The sequence below is a fragment of the Caenorhabditis elegans genome, chromosome IV, assembly GCF_000002985.6.
Source record: "Caenorhabditis elegans chromosome IV".
Lineage (NCBI taxonomy): Eukaryota > Metazoa > Nematoda > Chromadorea > Rhabditida > Rhabditidae > Caenorhabditis > Caenorhabditis elegans.
Window position 1 is genome coordinate 8608651 of NC_003282.8, and position 18666 is coordinate 8627316.

Genomic DNA, 18666 nt, shown 5'->3' on the forward strand with positions numbered 1-18666 from the left:
ATTTACGAATGAATAAATTTGTCATTCATATTCCTTGGTATATCCACCTACTCATTTTAGTTTATTCTTTCATTTTTCTAGTTTTAGGTCAAAGAAAGTAATTCTTAAAATAAAAATTCTAAAGTGATATAATCAAATATTTTTTGGGCCCATATTTTTAAGTGCATTGTAGAGTGTGCGGGAACACAACTATATATATATATATATATATATATATATATATATATATATATATATATATATATATATATATATATATATATATATATATATTTATTTAAAGCAACAATAATGTTACTGTTGTTGTTGAAAAAAAAATTTTTAATTTATTTGAAAATATATTTATACAAATTCCATGGCCAAAACAATTTTAACAGCAGTATTTTCTAATTGTGGACTTTTTCAAACTTTCCTAAATTAGTAAAAGTTGATTAAAAATTCGAATACCATAACGAAAGTAAAGTTACGTAGATTTACCGGTAAGATTTCCCTACGTTCCCTGATAAAAAAAATTTTTTGTTACTTTTTTGCTTCATTATTGTTTGCGTAAATTGCATAAATTCAAATTTCTATAAACTAGTTTCTTTCAGTATAATGAGAAAATGGACACGATAAGTGACCGACATCACCGATGTCTCTTTGGGTGGGTCCATGTTTCGGTTAGTTCCTCTTTTATTTTCTTTCAATCTTTGTCGAAAGGTTTCCACAAAAAATTGCAGCCTTGATTTTTTATAGAAACCTTATTTACATGCAAGTTCAAAGAATATTTTTACAGACAACAATCCGCCTAATCATTGCCTATTTTATCCTATTTAATATAGGATTGGGTCTTCTTGGTTTGCCATGGTTCAGTATTTACATTGGACTGACTGGACTGTGTATATGCGGATTTACGTGTTTTCAGGTTTTCAAGAAAAATGATAGATACATGCTACCATTTTATCTTTATGTGGTATGTCATTAAAAAAATATTACGAAGACTTTTTATTTTTCATATTTCAGCTCTTTACAATATTTTATCTTTTGTTTTTGGGAGGATATTTCTTCTTTGTCAATATATTTTACAAGGAATTGGTTAAACGTTAGTGATTTTAATTTTTAAATATTATAATCCCTCTGAGTTTCAGAAGCACTTGGTGATCATTCCGATTCCGTTTCATTTATCTGGCATTTTGCTGATATAATGCTCATAATGCTTCATGCGTGGGCGCTCAGTGTTACCTCAAAATGTCGAAAATACTTTCGATGGGTGGCCGAAGGAGGTCAGAAAGGTGAGCATGTTGTGATTTAGTTATTAGATAGAAGTTATGTTGCAAATGTGTTTGTAATAACAACATATTCATGTTTAACTAAATCTGATTTTGCAAAAAATGTAGCTTGGAAGATATTACTTGGAAATATTGATTTAAGATGGGGCTTTTCTATTTTTCAATTTTTATATTGAAGGAGTACCGTAAGTACATGGTTTCTACTCACGGCATTCCTTCTCTAATATTTAAAAAATGTTTAGCTTCAAGCAGTTTTTCGAAAATGTTCAAATACCGTATATTAACAAAAATGTTAACTTCTCGTCTAGAGCTTCTCCTATTTTTCCTGATTTCTACTTTTCCACATCTTCTGTTTAATGTGATTTCATTTGAATTTTGATATTCATAAATTTCAAAAGTCTAAGAGAAAACAAAATTAAGAACTTGTTCCAATTCTTCATTAAATCAACTATCACAACACAACAGAAAATCCAAAAGGTCGCCTCGAAACATCTAATACATTTGAGCAATCCAATTGCAGTATGCTTATGGGTAAGCATATCAATATGATATTTTTTATTCAATGTCGTGGAATTAGTTGTGTACATTTTTTGATATTGTGGGGTAAATAGTTTTAGCATGCATTTAAAAGTATTGTGAATGGAAAATTATTTAAAAAAACCTAATATTGAGAAAAGATTTTAAAATTCCAATGAAGTTTTTTCAAAGTTTTCAAAATTATTCAATTTATGCAAATAATTTTGTGTTCAAAGAAAATTTTAAAAATGTGTCATTCAAGAAAGAATTTTCAAATAATTTCCTTCGAAAAAATTCAAAGGCTTTCTGCCCATGAACTTTAAAAAAACCGACCTGAAGTGTTTTCAGTGTATTTTATTTACAACTTTCCAGGTTTGAAAATGAGTTCCAAAAGTGGATTTTGCAGATATTTATTGAATTGAAATTATTTGTGATAGGAAAGCAATTTGGAAGCTTTTTTGAAAATGTTTATTATTTGGAAAAAAATCGAAACATTTTTAGGGTGAAAAAAATTTCTATTAAAAATGTAATATATACATATACAACTTCTCACAAAGCTTTCAGAGTGCTCACCTTCAGTTACACTAAAAACATTTCATGCCTGGAAAATCTTCTTTTGTAGACCTCGACAATAAAGAAAAATTCACTGCAAAAACTTCATATACTTTCTTTTATTTCAAAAAGTTTCTAGTTCTCCGCCGCTAAATTTTTGTGGTGGTGCCCTCTTTCTCTTTCAAACCAAATCTTATTTTTTTTGAAAACATAAATTTGAGCTGAAATATTTTCCTTGCCAGCTAATTTTAGTAAAGAAACCAAATTAAGTTTATAATATTGTTTGCGGTCGCGGTCATTATTATACACCCAAAATATGTTTGTATTCATTATGTTGTTTTGTTATCAATTGTTTTCTTGATTAAATTTTTAAAAATATTTTATTTCAGTGGAACTTCCAACCACAAGCACAGCTCCTCGCCACGAATCGAAACCGGACATTTTTTGATTTTAAGATCTCATTATTCGTTCGTTACTTTGTTGAACGAATGATTTTTTTAATTTGACAAATGACTAGAAATTGTGAAATCATTGTGCAAATTGCGGGTTCTACTGTTAAAACTTCCGGTATTTTCCTCTCTCTTTTAATAAATTTTATATAATCAATAAATAAATCAATCAATAAAATGTTGTTTCAATGATCCATGGAAGAGATACAATATCGATTTTCTGAAGAAGTGAAGACTGATTATCAGCTGTTTTTTCGGTGGAAGCTGGTGACAAAGGGGGTGGACTTCTAGCTGGCATGGATGACGACTTAGTCTAAAAACAGTAATTATAGAAGAATGCAAATAGAATAAATAGTAAATGTTATCAGAAAGCTTACATCGATATCAGCTTTCAACTTTGCAATAAACAGATCAATATAATCGTCGGTAAGTTCGTTGAGAGTAGTCATTTTTAACAAATATTTTGCAGAAATAAAACTTTTCCGAAAAATGGGAAACGTGGAAAACCAATTTTGAATGGATTTTTTGAATATTTAAGTTAGTTTCTAAAACAGATTAATCGAATTTCACGGCAAAAAAGTTTTCTGTTTCACGCTTACCTGCCTACATTCTTGTTATCCTTTTGAGATGCCGAAGTGTAGTCTGCCACATTTTTCAACCAATTACTTTTAACATAAGCTAATGACAGTGTATCTTATTTCAATATTTCGGTTATTTTTTGTAAGAACATTCAACCATTTTCATCATTTTATCTGTTTATCATTCCGAACATTACTAATTCTAAATTTTAAAAGTAATAAATAATATTTCTTATCATTTTCCTCCAACTTTTCCTCCCATTTTCATGGCCTCTGCATTCATTTTGTGGTCGGTAAACCTAGAAAAATCATTTCTACAGGAAACTTTAGAGATAGTAGAGAAAAGTTTGTGACTGTTTATGTCTTCACACTCTAACCAAACACACAGTTTTGTGTTCATATGTCTAAATCTCTTATTCTTGCATTAAATACTCTGTTAGGTGAGCAAACTTCAGTTGTTTTCATTATAAATACTGTTTGCAGAAGTACGTTAAAGCAGGGCTTACTTTATTGAATATTAGTTTTCACTCTCCTTTGAAATTTTTTTTTAATTTTCTCTTTTCAGAATGATATTATTTATTGTTCTATCTATTGTTTCAATCTACCTCTTCGACTTATTCTACTGGAAACGAAGGAATTTGCCACCAGGTTTTTGAAAAATTAATTTAAAAAAATAAAGTTCCAAGTAATATTTATAGGACCACTTCCACTGCCATTAGTTGGAAACTTGCACATGATGAGTGATGATGTTAAGCCAGGATATTCTTTGTTTTCAAATTTAAAGTAGATTCAATCGTTTTATTGTCCTACACAAAAGTTGATTGCTTCCAGAGAACAGTATGGTCATGTGTATACATTTTGGATGGCTAGTCTCCCTATAGTTCATGTCACCGATTGGAATCTAATTAAACAACATTTTATAAAAGATGGAGGAAATTTTGTTGGAAGACCAGAATTCCCTATGTCCATTGAGCTGAGACGTACGTTTCTAAAAGTTTAGCTTTTTTATTACAAATGTTTATTTAAGAGGGTCCATATGGAATCATTGAATCTCATGGTGATCGATGGGTTCAACAGAGACGGTTTGCATTACATGTTCTCAGGGATTTTGGATTGGGAAAGAATTTGATGGAAGAAAAGGTATTGTTGGAGGATTTAAAAGGGATTTAAGTTGTGAATTGAAGGTTCTTGGAGAGGTGACTGCAATGTTGGATAGACTACGCAAAACTATGGATGAAGTGGATATGCAGAGTGTATTTGATGCATCAGTTGGATCTGTGATTAATAATTTACTTTTTGGGTATCGATATGATGAAGTGAGAACTATTAAATTAAAATATTCATCCATTTCATGATTTTAGACGAACATAGCGGAATTTTTGGATCTTAAAGAAAAATTGAACAATCACTTCCAATTAGCCGCAAAGCCAATTGGAGGTCTTATTGGAATGAACCCGTGGCTTGGATATTTCCCTTATTTCAGCGGATACAAGAATGGTTTATTTTATGAACTGGTTTTCATATTTAAAATGTGTTTTATAGTCATGATTCAAAACTGGATGGGTCTTGTCGAAATGTTCCGGAAACAGGCAAATGAGAAGTTGGCAACAATTGATTATGAATCGGACGACTATTCAGACTATGTTGAAGCATTTTTGAAAGAGAGAAAAAAACACGAAAATGAAAAAGACTTTGGAGGTTTTGAGTGAGTTTATACTATTACTACCTTTTTTCAAATATATAAATACTTTATTCAGTTAGTTTTTTTTAGAATGGAACAACTTGATAGTGTATGTTTTGATCTCTGGGTTGCTGGAATGGAAACAACTTCAAATACTCTCAATTGGGCACTTCTTTATGTCCTCCGAAATCCAGAAGTACGCCAAAAAGTGTATGAAGAATTGGATAGAGAAATTGGAAGTGATAGGATTATTACAACTTCTGATAAACCTAAACTCAACTATATCAATGCAACTATTAATGTGAGTGTCTAAAATTACTTGGTAAATAATTTGGGTGCCAAAAAGTGAAACGGTAAATTATATTATAATTCTTAAAAATTAGCTCTGAAAAATCTTGAACTTTATCTGAAAATTGCAAAGACAGGCAACTTCTGATTTAACTCTAATCCATTTTTCAGGAATCACAACGTCTTGCCAATCTTCTCCCGATGAATCTAGCCAGATCCACAACAAAAGACGTGGAGATTGCGGGTTATCATATTAAAAAGAATACAGTCATAATTCCACAAATCAGTTTGGTTTTGTATAATCCAGAAGTAATTCTCAGCTTATTTTAAATTTTTGCAAATTAGTTATTATTTAGATCTTCCCTGAACCATACGAGTTTAAACCGGAAAGATTCCTAGAATCGGATGGAAGTTTGAAAAAAGTCGAAGAGCTTGTTCCATTTTCGATTGGAAAACGACAGTGTCCCGGCGAAGGACTTGCCAAAATGGAATTATTATTATTCTTTGCTAATTTATTCAATAGATTCGATATTCAATTACACCAGTCAAATCCGAATCCAAGTGTGGAAAAAGAGTTTGGAGTGACTATGAAAGCAAAGAGTTACCGATTGAAACTGAAAGACAGACATTAAAATATTCATGAAAAATTTGTGTTGTTTATAACCAAACAAAAATGTGATCTTATTAATTAAAAAATAAATGATTATATATTCTAATGAGAGTTGATAAATTAATAAGACTTATTTCCATCATACAAAAAAGTTTAAAGATAAATTCAGAGTAAAGAAATCACTAATTTATACAGTTCTTCTTTTGAAAAATGTTGTTATTTTTTAAGTTCCTCCCACTTTCATGGTTTCTGTGTCTAAAGCATAAATACCACTCATGGTTTGTGACTTGATTGACAGATCATTTAAAAAATGAGAGTGTATAGAGAAAAAAGCGTATCATTTTTCTATCATTGTCTATTTCTCTCCGGTTACTATATAAAGATGATAGTCAGTATTTTTGAATAACTAAGATTTTGTTATAATTTAGGATGATTTTGGCACTATCGTTAGCACTGCTTTTCTTATATTTATTTCACTTTATTTATTGGAAAAGACGTAATTTACCACCAGGTACAAACTTTTGTTGTTTCTCCTTTAAAAATATCTATAAATTCAGGTCCGGCTCCACTACCTTTTGTTGGAAACCTCTTGATGTTAACTGAGAAAGTTAAACCAGGATACAAATTGTGGGATAGCTTAACGTAATTTTTTGAATCAAAGTTTAGAATCTAGTAAATCTACCTTCAGACAACAATATGGATCGGTTTTTACATTTTGGATGGCTGGCCTTCCAATGGTTTTTGTGACTGATTGGAAGTTAATAAAACAATATTTTATTAAAGATGGAGGAAGCTATGTTGGAAGACCAGAATTTCCTCTAAATACTGAAGTAAAAAGTTGGTGGTTTATTTCTTGAAATGATTAAATTATTATCAAATTCCAGAAGGTCCATATGGAATTATAGACGCTCATGGAAATCGATGGATTCAACAAAGAAGATTTGCTTTACATGTTCTCAGAGATTTTGGATTGGGAAAGAATATTATGGAGGAGAAGATATTAACTGAAGTGACTGTTATGATTGAGAGATTACGAAAAACAATTGCCTGCGTGGATATGCAAAATGTTTTTGATACTTCAATAGGTTCAATTATCAACTCTTTGATATTTGGATATAGATTTGACGAGAGTGAATTCGGATGGAAGTTTGAAAAAAGTCGAAGAGCTTGTTCCATTTTCAATTGGAAAACGACAGTGTCCCGGCGAAGGACTTGCCAAAATGGAATTATTTCTGTTTTTTGCAAACTTGTTCAATACATTCGATATTCAACTTCATGAATCCAATTTGAATGCAAGCATAGAAAAGGATAGTGGAATTACGATGAAAGCGAAAAATTATAAAATAACCCTCAAAGAACGTTTTTAAAATTTCAAATTGTGCATATCTAGTGCTCCCTGAAATTTCAAAAATAAAATATTCAAAACATTCATTCTCTAGAATTCTACACAAGTTTGAAAAGTTCGATTACTGAGTAAGAAGCGGGACGACATTGACATTGTAATTTGGATTTTCGATGCCCTGATTGAGTTGAGAAAAAGTGTGCTGAGCAGTCTTGTTAGCATCATGATGAACAGTTGTGACAATGACGAGTTTATCATGTTTTGCAGCTCCGTTTTCTCTCAAAATATTAATTTGAGCATCACGATCGGTATCAATAATTCCATAAACTGGATTGATTCTGAACAAAATGTTATCCGAGCATTTTGCCATGTAGGCAATAGGTTTTCCAGTCGAATTCTTCACACGAACATGCTTCATGCCACCAATTGGAGGAAAGATTAATTCATGAGGAATCACACGAACATTAACATACGAGATTTTGTTGTCATTATGAGCATTCAATTGCTTTTCCGATGAGTTGTTTGATGAGAGTTTTTGAGACTTCACGGCATCTGCAGCGGCTTTCTGGTCGGCAAGAATTGCTGCACGTATCTTTCTCTGAAATTATATTCTACAATACTCTCAATTGTTAACATCATCAATTCGTGGAATGCGAATGTCATTTTGAAGGTGAATTGTTTTTGGATTGGGTCTTACCACAATCTCAGTTTACAGAAATTTTCTGGCTACTGTCATTACTGTCACAACTATAATTTCAGACTCACATCACTGAACCCTTTTGGGTTAGTAACCATCTTGTTTGACTTGTTAGAGCGTTGAGATCTGCTCGACTTGCTAGATTTAGATCCTGTAGTTTTGGTGGAATTGGAAGATTTCGATGATCTTCCTGATTTTGAGGATCTCGAAGATTTTCCACTACGGCTCGATTTTCGAGATCTTCCATTTCTACGACGACTACGACGGCTAGACTTCCGAGATTTGGTTGACTGAAAAGCTTAATGATTTTCTCAGTTCAATTTAATAAATAGAAGCATACTCTTTGAGATTTTCGCTGATTAGCTGGTCTTTTGGCAGTGGCACACTGATAAAGAAGCGTCGACGGAAGGAGAATGGTGTGGACGAGAAGGATGATTGCAAAAAACATCGTCGTTTTCTCGGAATAATTGGAAATAAATTATCAAACTCTACTAAAGACAATTATTGACTTTTTTTGTGATTTTATTTTTTAAAAAATAACTTCAAGTAGGGGTATCACGTGCTTTTAATAATTAATCTGAAAATCCACTGTTCTATTCATCAAATGAATTTCAATCATTTCCGATTTTTCCTCAATTCCGATCATTTCAAAAATGGCAACATCATCTGCGAGCAATAAAGCTGCAGGACCATCAGCACTGGGTATTTCAGGCCCGGGTGTTTCTGCCCAAAATACCGCAACTGGTGGTAAAGTTGGTGAAACTAGTGAGGTCACAACACAGTATGTTTGACTGATGAATCCACTTGACTAACCCTCACTAATACATTTTCAGAATGTTTCAAGCTTCGACATATGGTGCTGTCAAAGCACCGAAGATTGTGGCTGATGCCCAGCAAGGAACCAATAGAAGTTCAGAAACACTTGAAAATAAAATGGTACGAAGGAAAAATATTATGACGCATTTATGGTGTTTTCGCCCAAAATTACGGTACCCGGTCTCGCCACGAACAAACTTTTGCGCCTTTAATTGATACAGTAACCAATTCTTCGTTATTTCGGAATGTTTCTTTTTCGTTTATTTTTTCAACGAAAGTTGTTTTTGAGATAGAATGTTCTAAATTGCGAAACTACTAAAGTTGGGTTACTGTGTAAAGGCGCACACCTTTTCCGAACTACATTTTAAAACATTTCATTCGTGGCGAGAGTCGCATTGCTGTACTGTAATTTTGCCTGTATTTTCGTAAAATCTAAAAACTGGTCGATAATAACCATAATATAGCTACAGTAATGTTTTAAGAGCTTATATTTGAAGTCTCAATATACAAAAATAATTAGTTTTTCTAGGTACACGATTTCATGTGTGGATTGGGTGGAGTCGTTGGAGCTATTCTTTTCTCTGGAATATTCTTCTTTTTCGGTGTAGCATCTATGCGTGATAAAGTCTACTTTTTGGAAATTCCTGACATTGTACAAATGTTTGGTATACCCTCGACTGTCCAGAATGCATCGTCATCGGGATAATGATTACTTATTAAACTCGAATAAATGATTGTTTGTATTTTGTTCTTTTAAATACTGGCTTAAAATGTTACGGGTCCAGGTTTTGATCTTGAGAGTTAGATTGTTTATTCAAAAAAAAACGTGAATCTTTTTGGAAAATGTGCATCACAGAATTACTGTAAAAAATAAGTCATGAAGAGTTAGATGGTCCTGTGGCACGAGTTGGTAAGATTTCGCTTTCAATTTCATCGAACCGGACTCTTTCAGGGAAGAAATCTGAAAAAAACTCGGTATTTATTTTCTCAATTTTTTTTTAATTCGACTTACCTTTCAGCGCCCTGAACTCTGAATTGGCAAAGAACTCGGCAATTGAATCGTAGTCTAGAAGTCGGGAACCATTCTGCGTTGCTCCTCGCATCACTGTTCGCATGAATTCTTCCTGAAAAATAGAATATAACGAAGCGAGCAACATTTTTCCAATTTACGAGTGCTTTCGACATAATATAAAGACCGCTTTCATCAATTTCCAGCTCTTCTCTCGACGATTTAGACTGTTCTTCTATGAATTCGAGCGGAACAACTATGGGACTGGGGTATGAAGTGAATAACGTGACATCTGATGGATCCAAGGGTCCCGATGACATCATTTTTGCTCTAAAAAAATATCAAATTACTTTTTGAAGCGGAAATAATGAATTAAAATGAAATAAAAAACTTTGAAAAAGAAAATTACTGTCGAGACAGTATGTTGAAGCGAAGAGACGCAGACAGAATGTATGCAAGTGTGCCCCGCTAGACACTATTTTTTTCAATTTTCAGATTTTGTTGTTTTTTGTTCATTTTTATTTTTCTGTTTTTTTCGGGTATTATTTTATTATTGTAAATCTTCAAAGTTGAATTTTAAACAAGGATTTTTCTCAAAAATCCCAAAAAATTCGTAAATTATGTAGAAAGACTCAACTCGAACGAGTTACCGCTTTTATTTTCCATAGCTTACTAAAAATGGATATAAAGCTGTTCGATGTCGAAAAATCATTGGGAAATATTATATTCTAGAATATTTTTCGACAAGCCTGATCATGTTAGTTGTAATACAATGAGAATTGTATATAATTTCCTTGTAATATTTCCTAAAAATCTAGGCTCTCCTTTTTGAGGATATATTGTTTTCTATTTACAACTGCTTTTCTATTTTTCTGTGAGCTTTCGCTCCATGATGTGTTAAAAACAACACGATGTGAGTGGTCGTGGCTCGGCTGACTCTTATTGACATTTTTTGAAAAAGATTATGTTTGCTTTTCGAGATGAATAGAACTGAAAAAAAAATCTCACGTTGCTCATGAGATAACACCAATTTTAGTTCTTACTACTGAAAATATTAGAAAAATTAAAACATCATCGTGACTTTAATTTTTCAATTCTCCTTTTCTTCAACTTTTCAACAGTCAGCTTCCCAATCTAGTTTCCCCATCACAAGACAGCATTTGAAACAGTATAAAAACTGCGGTGAGAACACTTACAATCATCTTTCTAATTGTTTGTACAGTTTTAGTTAGTTTTCATTGAAACTAATCAGAGAGAAGCTCTGCTCTTGAACTGTTAATGATGGACAATGCAATGCAGCAATGTGATTGAGTAACATGAATGGGAATTTCGCTTTAAAATACTCAAATTTCATTAAATTCAGAAATACCTCAAAACAATAACGAAAAATTTGCGAAATAATGCAAAATTTTCAATTATTGCTAAAAGGGCTTACCTTCTCATTTTGTTGGGATGAATATGAAACAGGGAGATAAGTTACAATGGAAAAACCGTATTTTTTAAGGTTTAATTATTTCGTCATCGTTTCCACTACTCCACCTTTGAGGTAATTGTTGTTTTTTTTGAAGGGAAATCCTCATTCGCGCTCCTCCACTTTTAAATCAGTATTTAATCTTCCCCCAAGGGATTCTCGAGATATATCGCATTTTTAGAAAATTTTAAATTATTCTTAGTTGACTACTAATTTTCACTTTTTAAATATTCAATAAATATAAACTCTCGAATTTTCAGTTTCACTGATTCCTCATCTCTCTTTTTTGTGTATGTCTCCTGACACATACGTATATGTTATTGCGGGAGAAAGAGAAACAGAACAACACCATCATCGTCGTGTTCCTATTCTCTGAGTATCTCTGTTTCTGTGTGCTCTCTTATTCAAACTGTCTTACTGTCTGTCATACTCTCACTCTCTCACTTCAACGTCTTGTGGTGTTGTGTGAAGGAATGAGGGCGTGTGTGTGTGCGCGCGAGAGTCATTTTTTGCAAATGTCACTCCTTGATTTTTCGATAATTTCCTTTTGATCGCTTTGTTGAAATACGTTTATTTCAGAAACTCAAAATTTGGAAAATATATTCAATTGATTTTTAATTATCTCTTTTTTTAATTTATGAAATAATTTTGAAATTCAGCTCACTGATTTACAATTGAGAATAATGTTGTGAAGCTTAATTCTTTCATTTTTCTCATTGATTATTTTGAGTTTTCGTAATATTTCAAATTTCCAGCTCAATATAATATTCATTTACTCGGAATCAAATCAAAACGCCTCGACGTGATAAATTATCATCCCGTCCTCATTCCAATATGGGGCGGGGACGTGGAGTTGCCATTCAGGAGACTATTGAAGAATGTCGTGACACGATTTCGGATAGAATTCAGTATAATCTTGGTTTGAATGAAAGCAAAGTTGTTCTAATGGATATAGTTACTGGTCCAAATCAAAACGTTAGTTTACAAGAAAGAACTAAAAGATGGATGGCAGTGTCTGTGGACGCAAGAATGACAAAATTCAAAAAGGTAATATACTTCTACGTTTGAGAAACATTTTAAAAAAAGTTACTTTTCAGAATTTCTACCCAACAAATCAAAAAAATTCCAAGAATATTTCGAAAGATCTCGATCCACCTATTCAACGAGTAGATGCACATATTGTAACTCCAGTGGCTGGAAAATGTGGAATGCCTCTTCAGAAGTATGTTTTTTTAACTTTTAAAATTTTTCTACGTTGATAGGGAAAATTATTCATTTCAATACGATTTAGTAATCGTGTAAGAGGAGAACAATACAAAAAATACACATAAGAGACACACATAAATCATTTTAGGGGAAACAATAAAAATAATAATACCTTACACATTCATAGAATTCCTAATTATCACCGGAAATGAAGTTAGAAAATATGAAAAAGTAGGGAAAGAAAGTTCCAGAGCTGTTAAAGCGAGGTAAAATTAGAAAAAAAAAGAAGAATTACATTCTTCTGAAGAAAAAGCTATTTTTATTTTCAGATTTCCTGAATTCAAACACGATCACGAGAAAATCAAGATCGAAAGGGATGCGAAATACGTTGACTATTCAGTCGATGAATTTGACATGAGTTGGATGTCTATTATGAACGCGAAAAGGACAAAATTGGGTCTCGAAATATTTTCAGTCGCAATTTACGAACATTGGGTCGATCGGCTGGAAAAAATGTGCATTTGGAAGGTAAAACTAGTTTTAAATTCTGTCTGAAAATCGAGTAAATTTTCTTAAAAATGAATTTGATTATAATATTTTCAGCCGAAAGAGTTCCATAAGCTGAAAGATGAAAACGGAGAGGAACTTGATGATGTCTGTAACATTTGCCTTGATGGAGATACATCAAATTGCAATCAAATCGTTTATTGTGATCGTTGTAACCTGTCAGTTCATCAAGATTGTTATGGTATACCATTCATACCAGAAGGATGTCTTGAATGTCGAAGATGTGGAATATCACCAGCAGGTCGTGTTAATTGTGTGTTATGTCCATCAACAACTGGAGCATTTAAACAAGTTGATCAAAAGAGATGGGTTCATGTTCTCTGTGTCATTTGGGTCGATGAAACACATTTTGGAAATACAATTTTTATGGAAAATGTGCAAAATGTTGAGAAAGCATTACATGATCGTCGTGCTCTCAGCTGCCTCCTGTGCAAAAATCGACAAAATGCTCGGATGGGAGCCTGTATTCAATGCTCCGAGACAAAATGTACTGCTTCATTCCATGTTACATGCGCTAGAGACAGTGGTCTAGTGATGCGAATAAATGAAACAGAAGATGGACAAGTTAATCGATTTGTATGGTGTCCAAAACATGCTCCACCGCTCACTGATGCCGATCGAGAAATGAGACAGTTGATGTTAAGGAATGCTAGACGAGAAAATGAAAGAAAAGGACCTATGATAAGGTTTGAGAGTTTTTTAATTTTAAAATAGTTAACAGAATTGTACTTTGTCATTGAAATTTTTGAAAATTTTACTATTTGTTGCCAGAAAATATTGAAAAATTAAAAATCGAAAAACTGAAAAAAGTTGATAATTCTACATATTTATGAAAAATATGATGGTATTTATGGGAATGATAAGAAATTGTTTTTGAAAAATGAAGAAGTAACATTAAATTATTGATTTTTTTTTAGAAAAACTGTCACTCTTGCTTTGCGTTAAAGATAGAATCTATTAATTTAAAGAAAAGTTAAAGACGAAACTAGATAAATTATAAATAAAATGATTTTCAGTATGCCAACTTTGATGAAATCAATGATTTCAACAATCTGCGTCGAACGTCCATTCTCTGATTACTCTGAAATCATCTATTTTTGGTACGAAAAACGATTGAATCGACTCGGAGCGCCTCTTCTCAAGAATTTTACGCAAGGTGCATCAAAGTCACGCAGACTTTTACCCAAAAGTACGATTTGTGGTCAATTGAAGAATGTTGAAACTTGTGAAATGAAGAAACAAGTAAATGCAGTGAAAGAGTCATTAGCCTCTGGATTGGAAATTTTTGATATGATTGTTCGACGAGAAGAAAGGAAAAAGGATATGGTAAGCTTATTTAGGATATTCTCTGTCGTTTAGGTAAAAAAACTCACAGACGTGTTTCCACCTCGAACTAAATTTTTTTTTAAACAAATTGTACCATATATACAAAATAAATTATTTCAGCTGAACTCGTACATCAGAATGTTTGAACGTGGTTTCAAACCGACCGAACTGTTGTGTCAAGAAGTTATCGAAGCTTTGAAAACAATCGATGCTGGAAAAGTTTTCGCGGAGCCGGTTGAGCTTGTAGGCTATACTGATATCATCGAAAATCCAATTTGCCTGAAAGATATGTCTGAAAAAGCTGCATCTGGCAAATATTGTAAGTTATTTTTTGTATTTTGAATCGAAATTATGAAACTGCAAAATATTTTTGAGAATTCTCGGAAAACCAAAAATAAAAAATTCTCGATTTTTTCCCCGTACCAACTAAAACATAACATTCTTGATTTTTTTTTGTATTTTTGTCCGAAAAAAAAACCAAAAAAGAAAACGACAGCCATAAGTCGAACGCGTTCTATTATTGAAAAATTTTACCCTTTATAACAATTTTTATAGCCACCGTTGCTGCACTGTCCGCTGATGTTCAACTGATGCTCTCAAATTGTGCCACTTTCAATAAGGGAAATCGTGTTTATATTAAGTACGGTAACACATACCGGAAGGACAGTACTCCGATCTTAGAAATCGCTGAAAAAGAAGAAGTCGAGCGATTAGCGTTGAAAACCGATGAGAAGTTTATGACACAGTTATTGAATGGAGTTATGGTTGAGTACAACGGATGGGCACAATCACGAAATGAAGTAGCTAAAGAAATTCCACCACCAACACCGTCAAGAGGCAGAGGCACAGGAAGACGTCGTCAGAATCCATTTTTAGATGTTCAGGAATTGGATACCGATGATTCTAAGGATTCTAGCGCACTTTCAGAAATACCTGGAAGCTCTAAGAAGTCGAGCAGGAAACGTGGAATTCAGGATACTAAGATGGAGGAAGACGAAGAAATTAAACCATCGACATCTGGAACAAACGCAGTGGCGTCTGTGCCGTTGCTCTCATCGTCCAGGGAGTCGAAAAATAAATCTAAATCTTCTGATGCAGACGTCTCAAGCCCAAAATCATCTTGGCTTGGATCGCCCAGCACTTCTCAGAATTTGCGACGACGTGTCCAAGGATTCTCGGGAAATGAATCATCTCCCAAAGTTCACAAGAAATTATCAACGGATAATCCATCGAACAGTAACCTTCGTCAGACGACGTTAACCAATTTTTTCGGGACAAATCCAAAGACACAGCAACAAGTGACATTTGCAGATATGACAGCGACACCTTCAGGAAGCGGAAATAAAAATGGTATGAGTTTTTTGTGGATAAGCCTTTCATCTCATCCGATTGCATTCCCCAAAAGTAGTATAATATGTAATTTGATCATTTGCAGTTTCACAAAGATCTCTATTTGACACTCCAAGTACCTCCAAAGCTTCATCTTTCACATCTCTATCATCTACTCGCCCTTCAACCAGAAGTACTTCTATTATTCCAACTATCAATAAGAAAAATGCATTCCGAATGTCATCAGCATCTATTCAAAGTCCATTGCCAACGACGAAAAAGATTGGAGTTCGAGCTATGGCAACTGATGATGAAGAAGAAGATATAGTTATTCAACCTCCTCCAAAAGAAATGACAACTCAAGAATTGGAAGCTGAAAAACTGAAATCAGCTGAAAATGAAGCTATGTCAAAGTTCGCACACAATCAATTGGTTATTGTTGATGGAAGAGCTGCAAAGTAAGTTCTCAAATTTCTGAAACTTAAAAAAAATTCTATGAAAGTGTTAAGATAGAGATTTTTCGTACGGTATTATTTAAATTTTTATAATAATAGATAATATTATACATTTCTTCACATTAAAATAATTATAAATAGTGCAATTTTCCAGAGTAATCGAATCTCGACTTGCTCACTTGGCTTCCGATATTCATCACGAACAAAGACAATCAATGATGAAAAAGCGTCGGGAAGTACTCTCTGAAATCCCTCAAGCCGCAGTTATTTATGTGGAATTCTTTCAAAAGTCGAACACTTTAGAGAATTTCCAATGGGTGACGCCTGACAAAGTGGAACTTCTCGATTTGAATAATATCGGCCAACGATCACCTAAAATTCCCGGTTTGAAAGCTGCAAAAGAGTGGTGAGTAGATAATCTTTTTAAATATTTCATTTCAAAACATTCACAATAATTGACGGTTTAGGGAAAAATTAAAAATCAAAGTGTTTTGCTTCAAAATGCCAAACATAATCTTAAATTCAAAATAAAGCATGAAAGAAAAATTGAAAATTAAAAAAGCATGAAATATCCCATTTTTTGAACGATTTTTAAATTTTGTCTCAATTCCCTAATTCCATGCTAGTATTTTCTCAACAAAAAAAAGATTTGGAGAATTTAGCGAAATTGAAAAATAACTTTTCTAAATTAAAAAAAAATCTTTCTCGATTTTTTTTTCGTTTTTGGGTATTTTAAAGCAAAATCCCTATTCACTCTGATCCACCTCTACGATGTGAATTTTCAATTTTTTTTTAATTACAAAAATTTCAGGCACCAAAAAGTTCTCAACGGCGAAGATGTCTAAGTCTCATCATTTACATGACAACAACTTTTCGTGTTTTCAGTCATTTTACATTTTCAATCAACAAAACTATTGTATTATATATCATGTTATACATAATATTTTCTTATTCGTCTCCTCAATCACCACTGAAACGTGTTCCGATTATCCGGAAATTTTCCACACTTATTGACATTTCTTACCGTATTTCCCATGGTTTTTTGTATCATGTGATCCTCGCCCCCTTTAAAATTGTTCGCTAGAAATTTACCAAAACAGTAGAAATCAACAAATTTATCTATTTCTCTTTTGCAAAAACCAGTTTTTTTGGTCCCCGTTGACTCGTTGTTTCCTTTTTTCCATATCAATCGATCTATCCTCACTCCGAATTTCACTACTTTATCGCAAATTTTTGTCCATGGTTAATTAATTGAAACCAGAACAATTGGAAATATTTACCTTTTTTCACGCAATTTACTGTAAAATACCACGTCAATAAATTTAATTTTACGCATCTTAAAAAATGCCTACTGTTTTAAATATTTTCAGTTGGATTTCTTCTTTTACTTCTATATTTCTATCAATTTTCATCATTGCTTGATTTTTCTACAAATAGTGTGTTTTTTTTTCGCTTTTAGAATCAAGAAATCCTTGTAAAAACTTTGAAAAATTTTAATTTAGGCGAATATGGTAAAATTTAGAAAATTGAACGTAGAAAATTACTACTTGTTTCACGAGTTCAATTCAATTAAAATTCCGCCTCCTATTCCTTCGTCCCGCCTCTTTTTCTATCGAATGATATTAATTGAAAAGCCTACTCTTTCTCTTACTCCGGAGCTTCACCACGCCGTTTATCCAATTTGAGCTCCCCGACACGCACATACACATTTCGAAACGTGTATTGAGCAAGAGTAAGAAAAAAAAATGGAAAGAGTAACGGAGAAAAAACCGAAATGAATTGAATTCTAGTGTCCCCCGCAGTCGCCCCACGCCCGCCCCACGCCCATATTTCTGCGTTTATTTCATTTTTTTTCTTCCCCGCACATTTTACACGCAACATTTTGTGCATTTTTGACGAGGTTCCGCATATTATAGAGAGCTTGTGATCTTGATACGAGATTTATTTTCACGCTTCTTCATTCTTGTTGGAAAAATTTAATTTTTTCAAGCGAAATCTGCTCTTTCAGTTAGTTTCGAAATGTACTAGCAAGAGCTCTAATTTCACTCTGTACAAACTGTTCGAGGCAATTCTGAATTATTGAGATATAATACTTCCTTGCTTTGTTATTTCTTCTTTTAATTTTTTGAATACATTTCAGAAACACATTTCAATCTAGAGACAATGCAAACTCATTAGATGTTTGCAACAATCTTTGTGAGCAAATACTAGTCGGTCAAGTTACTCTCTTTTTGAACAACCGTTCCGATTTCTACTAATACTTTGCAATACTGTACATACATAATATTTGGCTTATCAATGCTTCAATCTGCAATTAAAACGCTCAGATTAAGGATACAGTAACAAACTGTTACGTTTATATGATCTTCAGATGTTTCTGATCGAAGTTGAAGACAATTTAGTGGGAAATCTTTTTTCGTCAGTTTTTCACTGTCCTTCTCATCATCACCGCTTTCCCACTCCATAACCACCGGCATTCCCATCATCGTCATCATTGACTCCCGAT

The 18666-nt window shown here is 32.9% G+C and overlaps 8 protein-coding genes and 3 non-coding genes across 14 annotated transcripts; 7 read left to right on the forward strand and 4 right to left on the reverse strand.

Annotated features, from left to right (window-relative positions):
• Positions 1-190: 190 nt before the first annotated feature.
• F42A9.13 lies at positions 191-277 on the forward strand. Its single transcript, NR_056317.1, has one exon. It is a non-coding gene; the product is annotated as an Unclassified non-coding RNA F42A9.13 (non-coding RNA).
• F42A9.14 lies at positions 191-277 on the reverse strand. The gene has a single exon (NR_056318.1). It is a non-coding gene; the product is annotated as an Unclassified non-coding RNA F42A9.14 (non-coding RNA).
• Positions 278-583: 306 nt separating this feature from the next.
• On the forward strand, positions 584-2977 carry F42A9.6. 3 transcript variants are annotated; one of them, NM_001372888.2, is made up of 6 exons: positions 584-659; positions 776-952; positions 1003-1081; positions 1128-1271; positions 1734-1799; positions 2726-2977. In NM_001372888.2, the coding sequence occupies exons 2-6, from the start codon at positions 929-931 to the stop codon at positions 2782-2784; spliced, it is 372 nt and encodes a 123-aa protein (NP_001359943.1). In that variant the 5' UTR covers positions 584-659; positions 776-928; the 3' UTR covers positions 2785-2977. The 3 variants fall into 3 exon arrangements, with proteins under 3 accessions (NP_001359943.1, NP_001255313.1, NP_001379818.1); NM_001268384.3 differs by lacking the exon at positions 1734-1799 and having other exon boundaries at positions 2726-2975; NM_001392354.1 differs by lacking the exon at positions 1734-1799 and having other exon boundaries at positions 585-643; positions 2726-2967.
• Positions 2915-3286, reverse strand: F42A9.17 (uncharacterized protein). The gene is made up of 2 exons (NM_001307514.4): positions 3163-3286; positions 2915-3098 (listed from the first exon to the last, which is right to left on the reverse strand). The coding sequence occupies exons 1-2, from the start codon at positions 3232-3234 to the stop codon at positions 2955-2957; spliced, it is 216 nt and encodes a 71-aa protein (NP_001294443.1). The 5' UTR covers positions 3235-3286; the 3' UTR covers positions 2915-2954.
• Positions 3287-3683: 397 nt separating this feature from the next.
• On the forward strand, positions 3684-6045 carry cyp-33E2 (CYtochrome P450 family). Its single transcript, NM_069069.5, has 11 exons — positions 3684-3803; positions 3929-4011; positions 4062-4146; positions 4195-4343; positions 4391-4503; positions 4548-4679; positions 4725-4860; positions 4906-5068; positions 5135-5345; positions 5504-5641; positions 5689-6045. The coding sequence occupies exons 2-11, from the start codon at positions 3930-3932 to the stop codon at positions 5962-5964; spliced, it is 1485 nt and encodes a 494-aa protein (NP_501470.2). The 5' UTR covers positions 3684-3803; position 3929; the 3' UTR covers positions 5965-6045.
• On the forward strand, positions 3882-3902 carry 21ur-15295. Its single transcript, NR_056319.1, has one exon.
• A 299-nt stretch (positions 6046-6344) lies between the features above and the next one.
• On the forward strand, positions 6345-7373 carry cyp-33E3 (CYtochrome P450 family). Its single transcript, NM_069070.2, has 4 exons — positions 6345-6453; positions 6500-6584; positions 6631-6779; positions 6827-7373. The coding sequence occupies exons 1-4, from the start codon at positions 6372-6374 to the stop codon at positions 7219-7221; spliced, it is 711 nt and encodes a 236-aa protein (NP_501471.1). The 5' UTR covers positions 6345-6371; the 3' UTR covers positions 7222-7373.
• On the reverse strand, positions 7354-8497 carry F42A9.7 (Major sperm protein). Its single transcript, NM_069071.2, has 3 exons — positions 8322-8497; positions 8050-8271; positions 7354-7882 (listed from the first exon to the last, which is right to left on the reverse strand). Exons 1-3 carry the CDS (start codon positions 8427-8429, stop codon positions 7409-7411), a joined length of 804 nt encoding a protein of 267 aa, NP_501472.1. The 5' UTR covers positions 8430-8497; the 3' UTR covers positions 7354-7408.
• A 112-nt stretch (positions 8498-8609) lies between these two features.
• F42A9.3 (uncharacterized protein) lies at positions 8610-9540 on the forward strand. Its single transcript, NM_069072.2, has 3 exons — positions 8610-8762; positions 8815-8917; positions 9327-9540. Exons 1-3 carry the CDS (start codon positions 8635-8637, stop codon positions 9501-9503), a joined length of 408 nt encoding a protein of 135 aa, NP_501473.1. The 5' UTR covers positions 8610-8634; the 3' UTR covers positions 9504-9540.
• A 53-nt stretch (positions 9541-9593) lies between these two features.
• F42A9.8 lies at positions 9594-10135 on the reverse strand (the record flags this gene model as incomplete). Of its 2 annotated transcripts, NM_069073.3 has the most annotated exons (3): positions 9594-9758; positions 9810-9921; positions 9968-10135. In NM_069073.3, the coding sequence occupies 3 exons, from the start codon at positions 10127-10129 to the stop codon at positions 9673-9675; spliced, it is 360 nt and encodes a 119-aa protein (NP_501474.1). The 2 variants fall into 2 exon arrangements, with proteins under 2 accessions (NP_501474.1, NP_001368462.1); NM_001380376.1 differs by lacking the exon at positions 9968-10135 and having other exon boundaries at positions 9673-9758; positions 9810-9912.
• A 1897-nt stretch (positions 10136-12032) lies between these two features.
• On the forward strand, positions 12033-17512 carry lin-49. The gene is made up of 10 exons (NM_069074.7): positions 12033-12324; positions 12375-12499; positions 12813-13011; positions 13087-13736; positions 14067-14376; positions 14497-14695; positions 14932-15726; positions 15812-16163; positions 16315-16566; positions 16972-17512. The coding sequence occupies exons 1-10, from the start codon at positions 12112-12114 to the stop codon at positions 17003-17005; spliced, it is 3129 nt and encodes a 1042-aa protein (NP_501475.1). The 5' UTR covers positions 12033-12111; the 3' UTR covers positions 17006-17512.
• The last annotated feature ends 1154 nt before the right edge of the window (positions 17513-18666 follow it).

What these genes read in the sequence shown, in the direction of transcription:
- F42A9.6 (NM_001268384.3), top strand. Translation starts at nt 603, where the DNA reads ATGGACACGATAAGTGACCGACATCACCGATGTCTCTTTGGGTGGGTC. An exon ending in TTGGGTGGGTCCATGTTTCG is followed by an intron (nt 660 to 775) that starts GTTAGTTCCTCT and finishes ATATTTTTACAG; the next exon opens with ACAACAATCCGCCTAATCAT. An exon ending in TTACAAGGAATTGGTTAAAC is followed by an intron (nt 1,082 to 1,127) that starts GTTAGTGATTTT and finishes TCTGAGTTTCAG; the next exon opens with AAGCACTTGGTGATCATTCC.
- F42A9.17 (NM_001307514.4), bottom strand. Translation starts at nt 3,234, where the DNA reads ATGACTACTCTCAACGAACTTACCGACGATTATATTGATCTGTTTATT. An exon ending in AGTTGAAAGCTGATATCGAT is followed by an intron (nt 3,099 to 3,162) that starts GTAAGCTTTCTG and finishes TACTGTTTTTAG; the next exon opens with ACTAAGTCGTCATCCATGCC.
- cyp-33E2 (NM_069069.5), top strand. Translation starts at nt 3,930, where the DNA reads ATGATATTATTTATTGTTCTATCTATTGTTTCAATCTACCTCTTCGAC. An exon ending in AGAATTTGATGGAAGAAAAG is followed by an intron (nt 4,504 to 4,547) that starts GTATTGTTGGAG and finishes TGTGAATTGAAG; the next exon opens with GTTCTTGGAGAGGTGACTGC. An exon ending in ATATCAATGCAACTATTAAT is followed by an intron (nt 5,346 to 5,503) that starts GTGAGTGTCTAA and finishes TCCATTTTTCAG; the next exon opens with GAATCACAACGTCTTGCCAA.
- cyp-33E3 (NM_069070.2), top strand. Translation starts at nt 6,372, where the DNA reads ATGATTTTGGCACTATCGTTAGCACTGCTTTTCTTATATTTATTTCAC. An exon ending in AAGACGTAATTTACCACCAG is followed by an intron (nt 6,454 to 6,499) that starts GTACAAACTTTT and finishes CTATAAATTCAG; the next exon opens with GTCCGGCTCCACTACCTTTT. An exon ending in AAATTGTGGGATAGCTTAAC is followed by an intron (nt 6,585 to 6,630) that starts GTAATTTTTTGA and finishes ATCTACCTTCAG; the next exon opens with ACAACAATATGGATCGGTTT.
- F42A9.7 (NM_069071.2), bottom strand. Translation starts at nt 8,429, where the DNA reads ATGTTTTTTGCAATCATCCTTCTCGTCCACACCATTCTCCTTCCGTCG. An exon ending in ATCAGCGAAAATCTCAAAGA is followed by an intron (nt 8,272 to 8,321) that starts GTATGCTTCTAT and finishes TAAGCTTTTCAG; the next exon opens with TCAACCAAATCTCGGAAGTC. An exon ending in ACCCAAAAGGGTTCAGTGAT is followed by an intron (nt 7,883 to 8,049) that starts GTGAGTCTGAAA and finishes ATATAATTTCAG; the next exon opens with AGAAAGATACGTGCAGCAAT.
- F42A9.3 (NM_069072.2), top strand. Translation starts at nt 8,635, where the DNA reads ATGGCAACATCATCTGCGAGCAATAAAGCTGCAGGACCATCAGCACTG. An exon ending in ACTAGTGAGGTCACAACACA is followed by an intron (nt 8,763 to 8,814) that starts GTATGTTTGACT and finishes ATACATTTTCAG; the next exon opens with AATGTTTCAAGCTTCGACAT. An exon ending in AAACACTTGAAAATAAAATG is followed by an intron (nt 8,918 to 9,326) that starts GTACGAAGGAAA and finishes TAGTTTTTCTAG; the next exon opens with GTACACGATTTCATGTGTGG.
- lin-49 (NM_069074.7), top strand. Translation starts at nt 12,112, where the DNA reads ATGGGGCGGGGACGTGGAGTTGCCATTCAGGAGACTATTGAAGAATGT. An exon ending in GAATGACAAAATTCAAAAAG is followed by an intron (nt 12,325 to 12,374) that starts GTAATATACTTC and finishes GTTACTTTTCAG; the next exon opens with AATTTCTACCCAACAAATCA. An exon ending in GTTGATGGAAGAGCTGCAAA is followed by an intron (nt 16,164 to 16,314) that starts GTAAGTTCTCAA and finishes GCAATTTTCCAG; the next exon opens with AGTAATCGAATCTCGACTTG.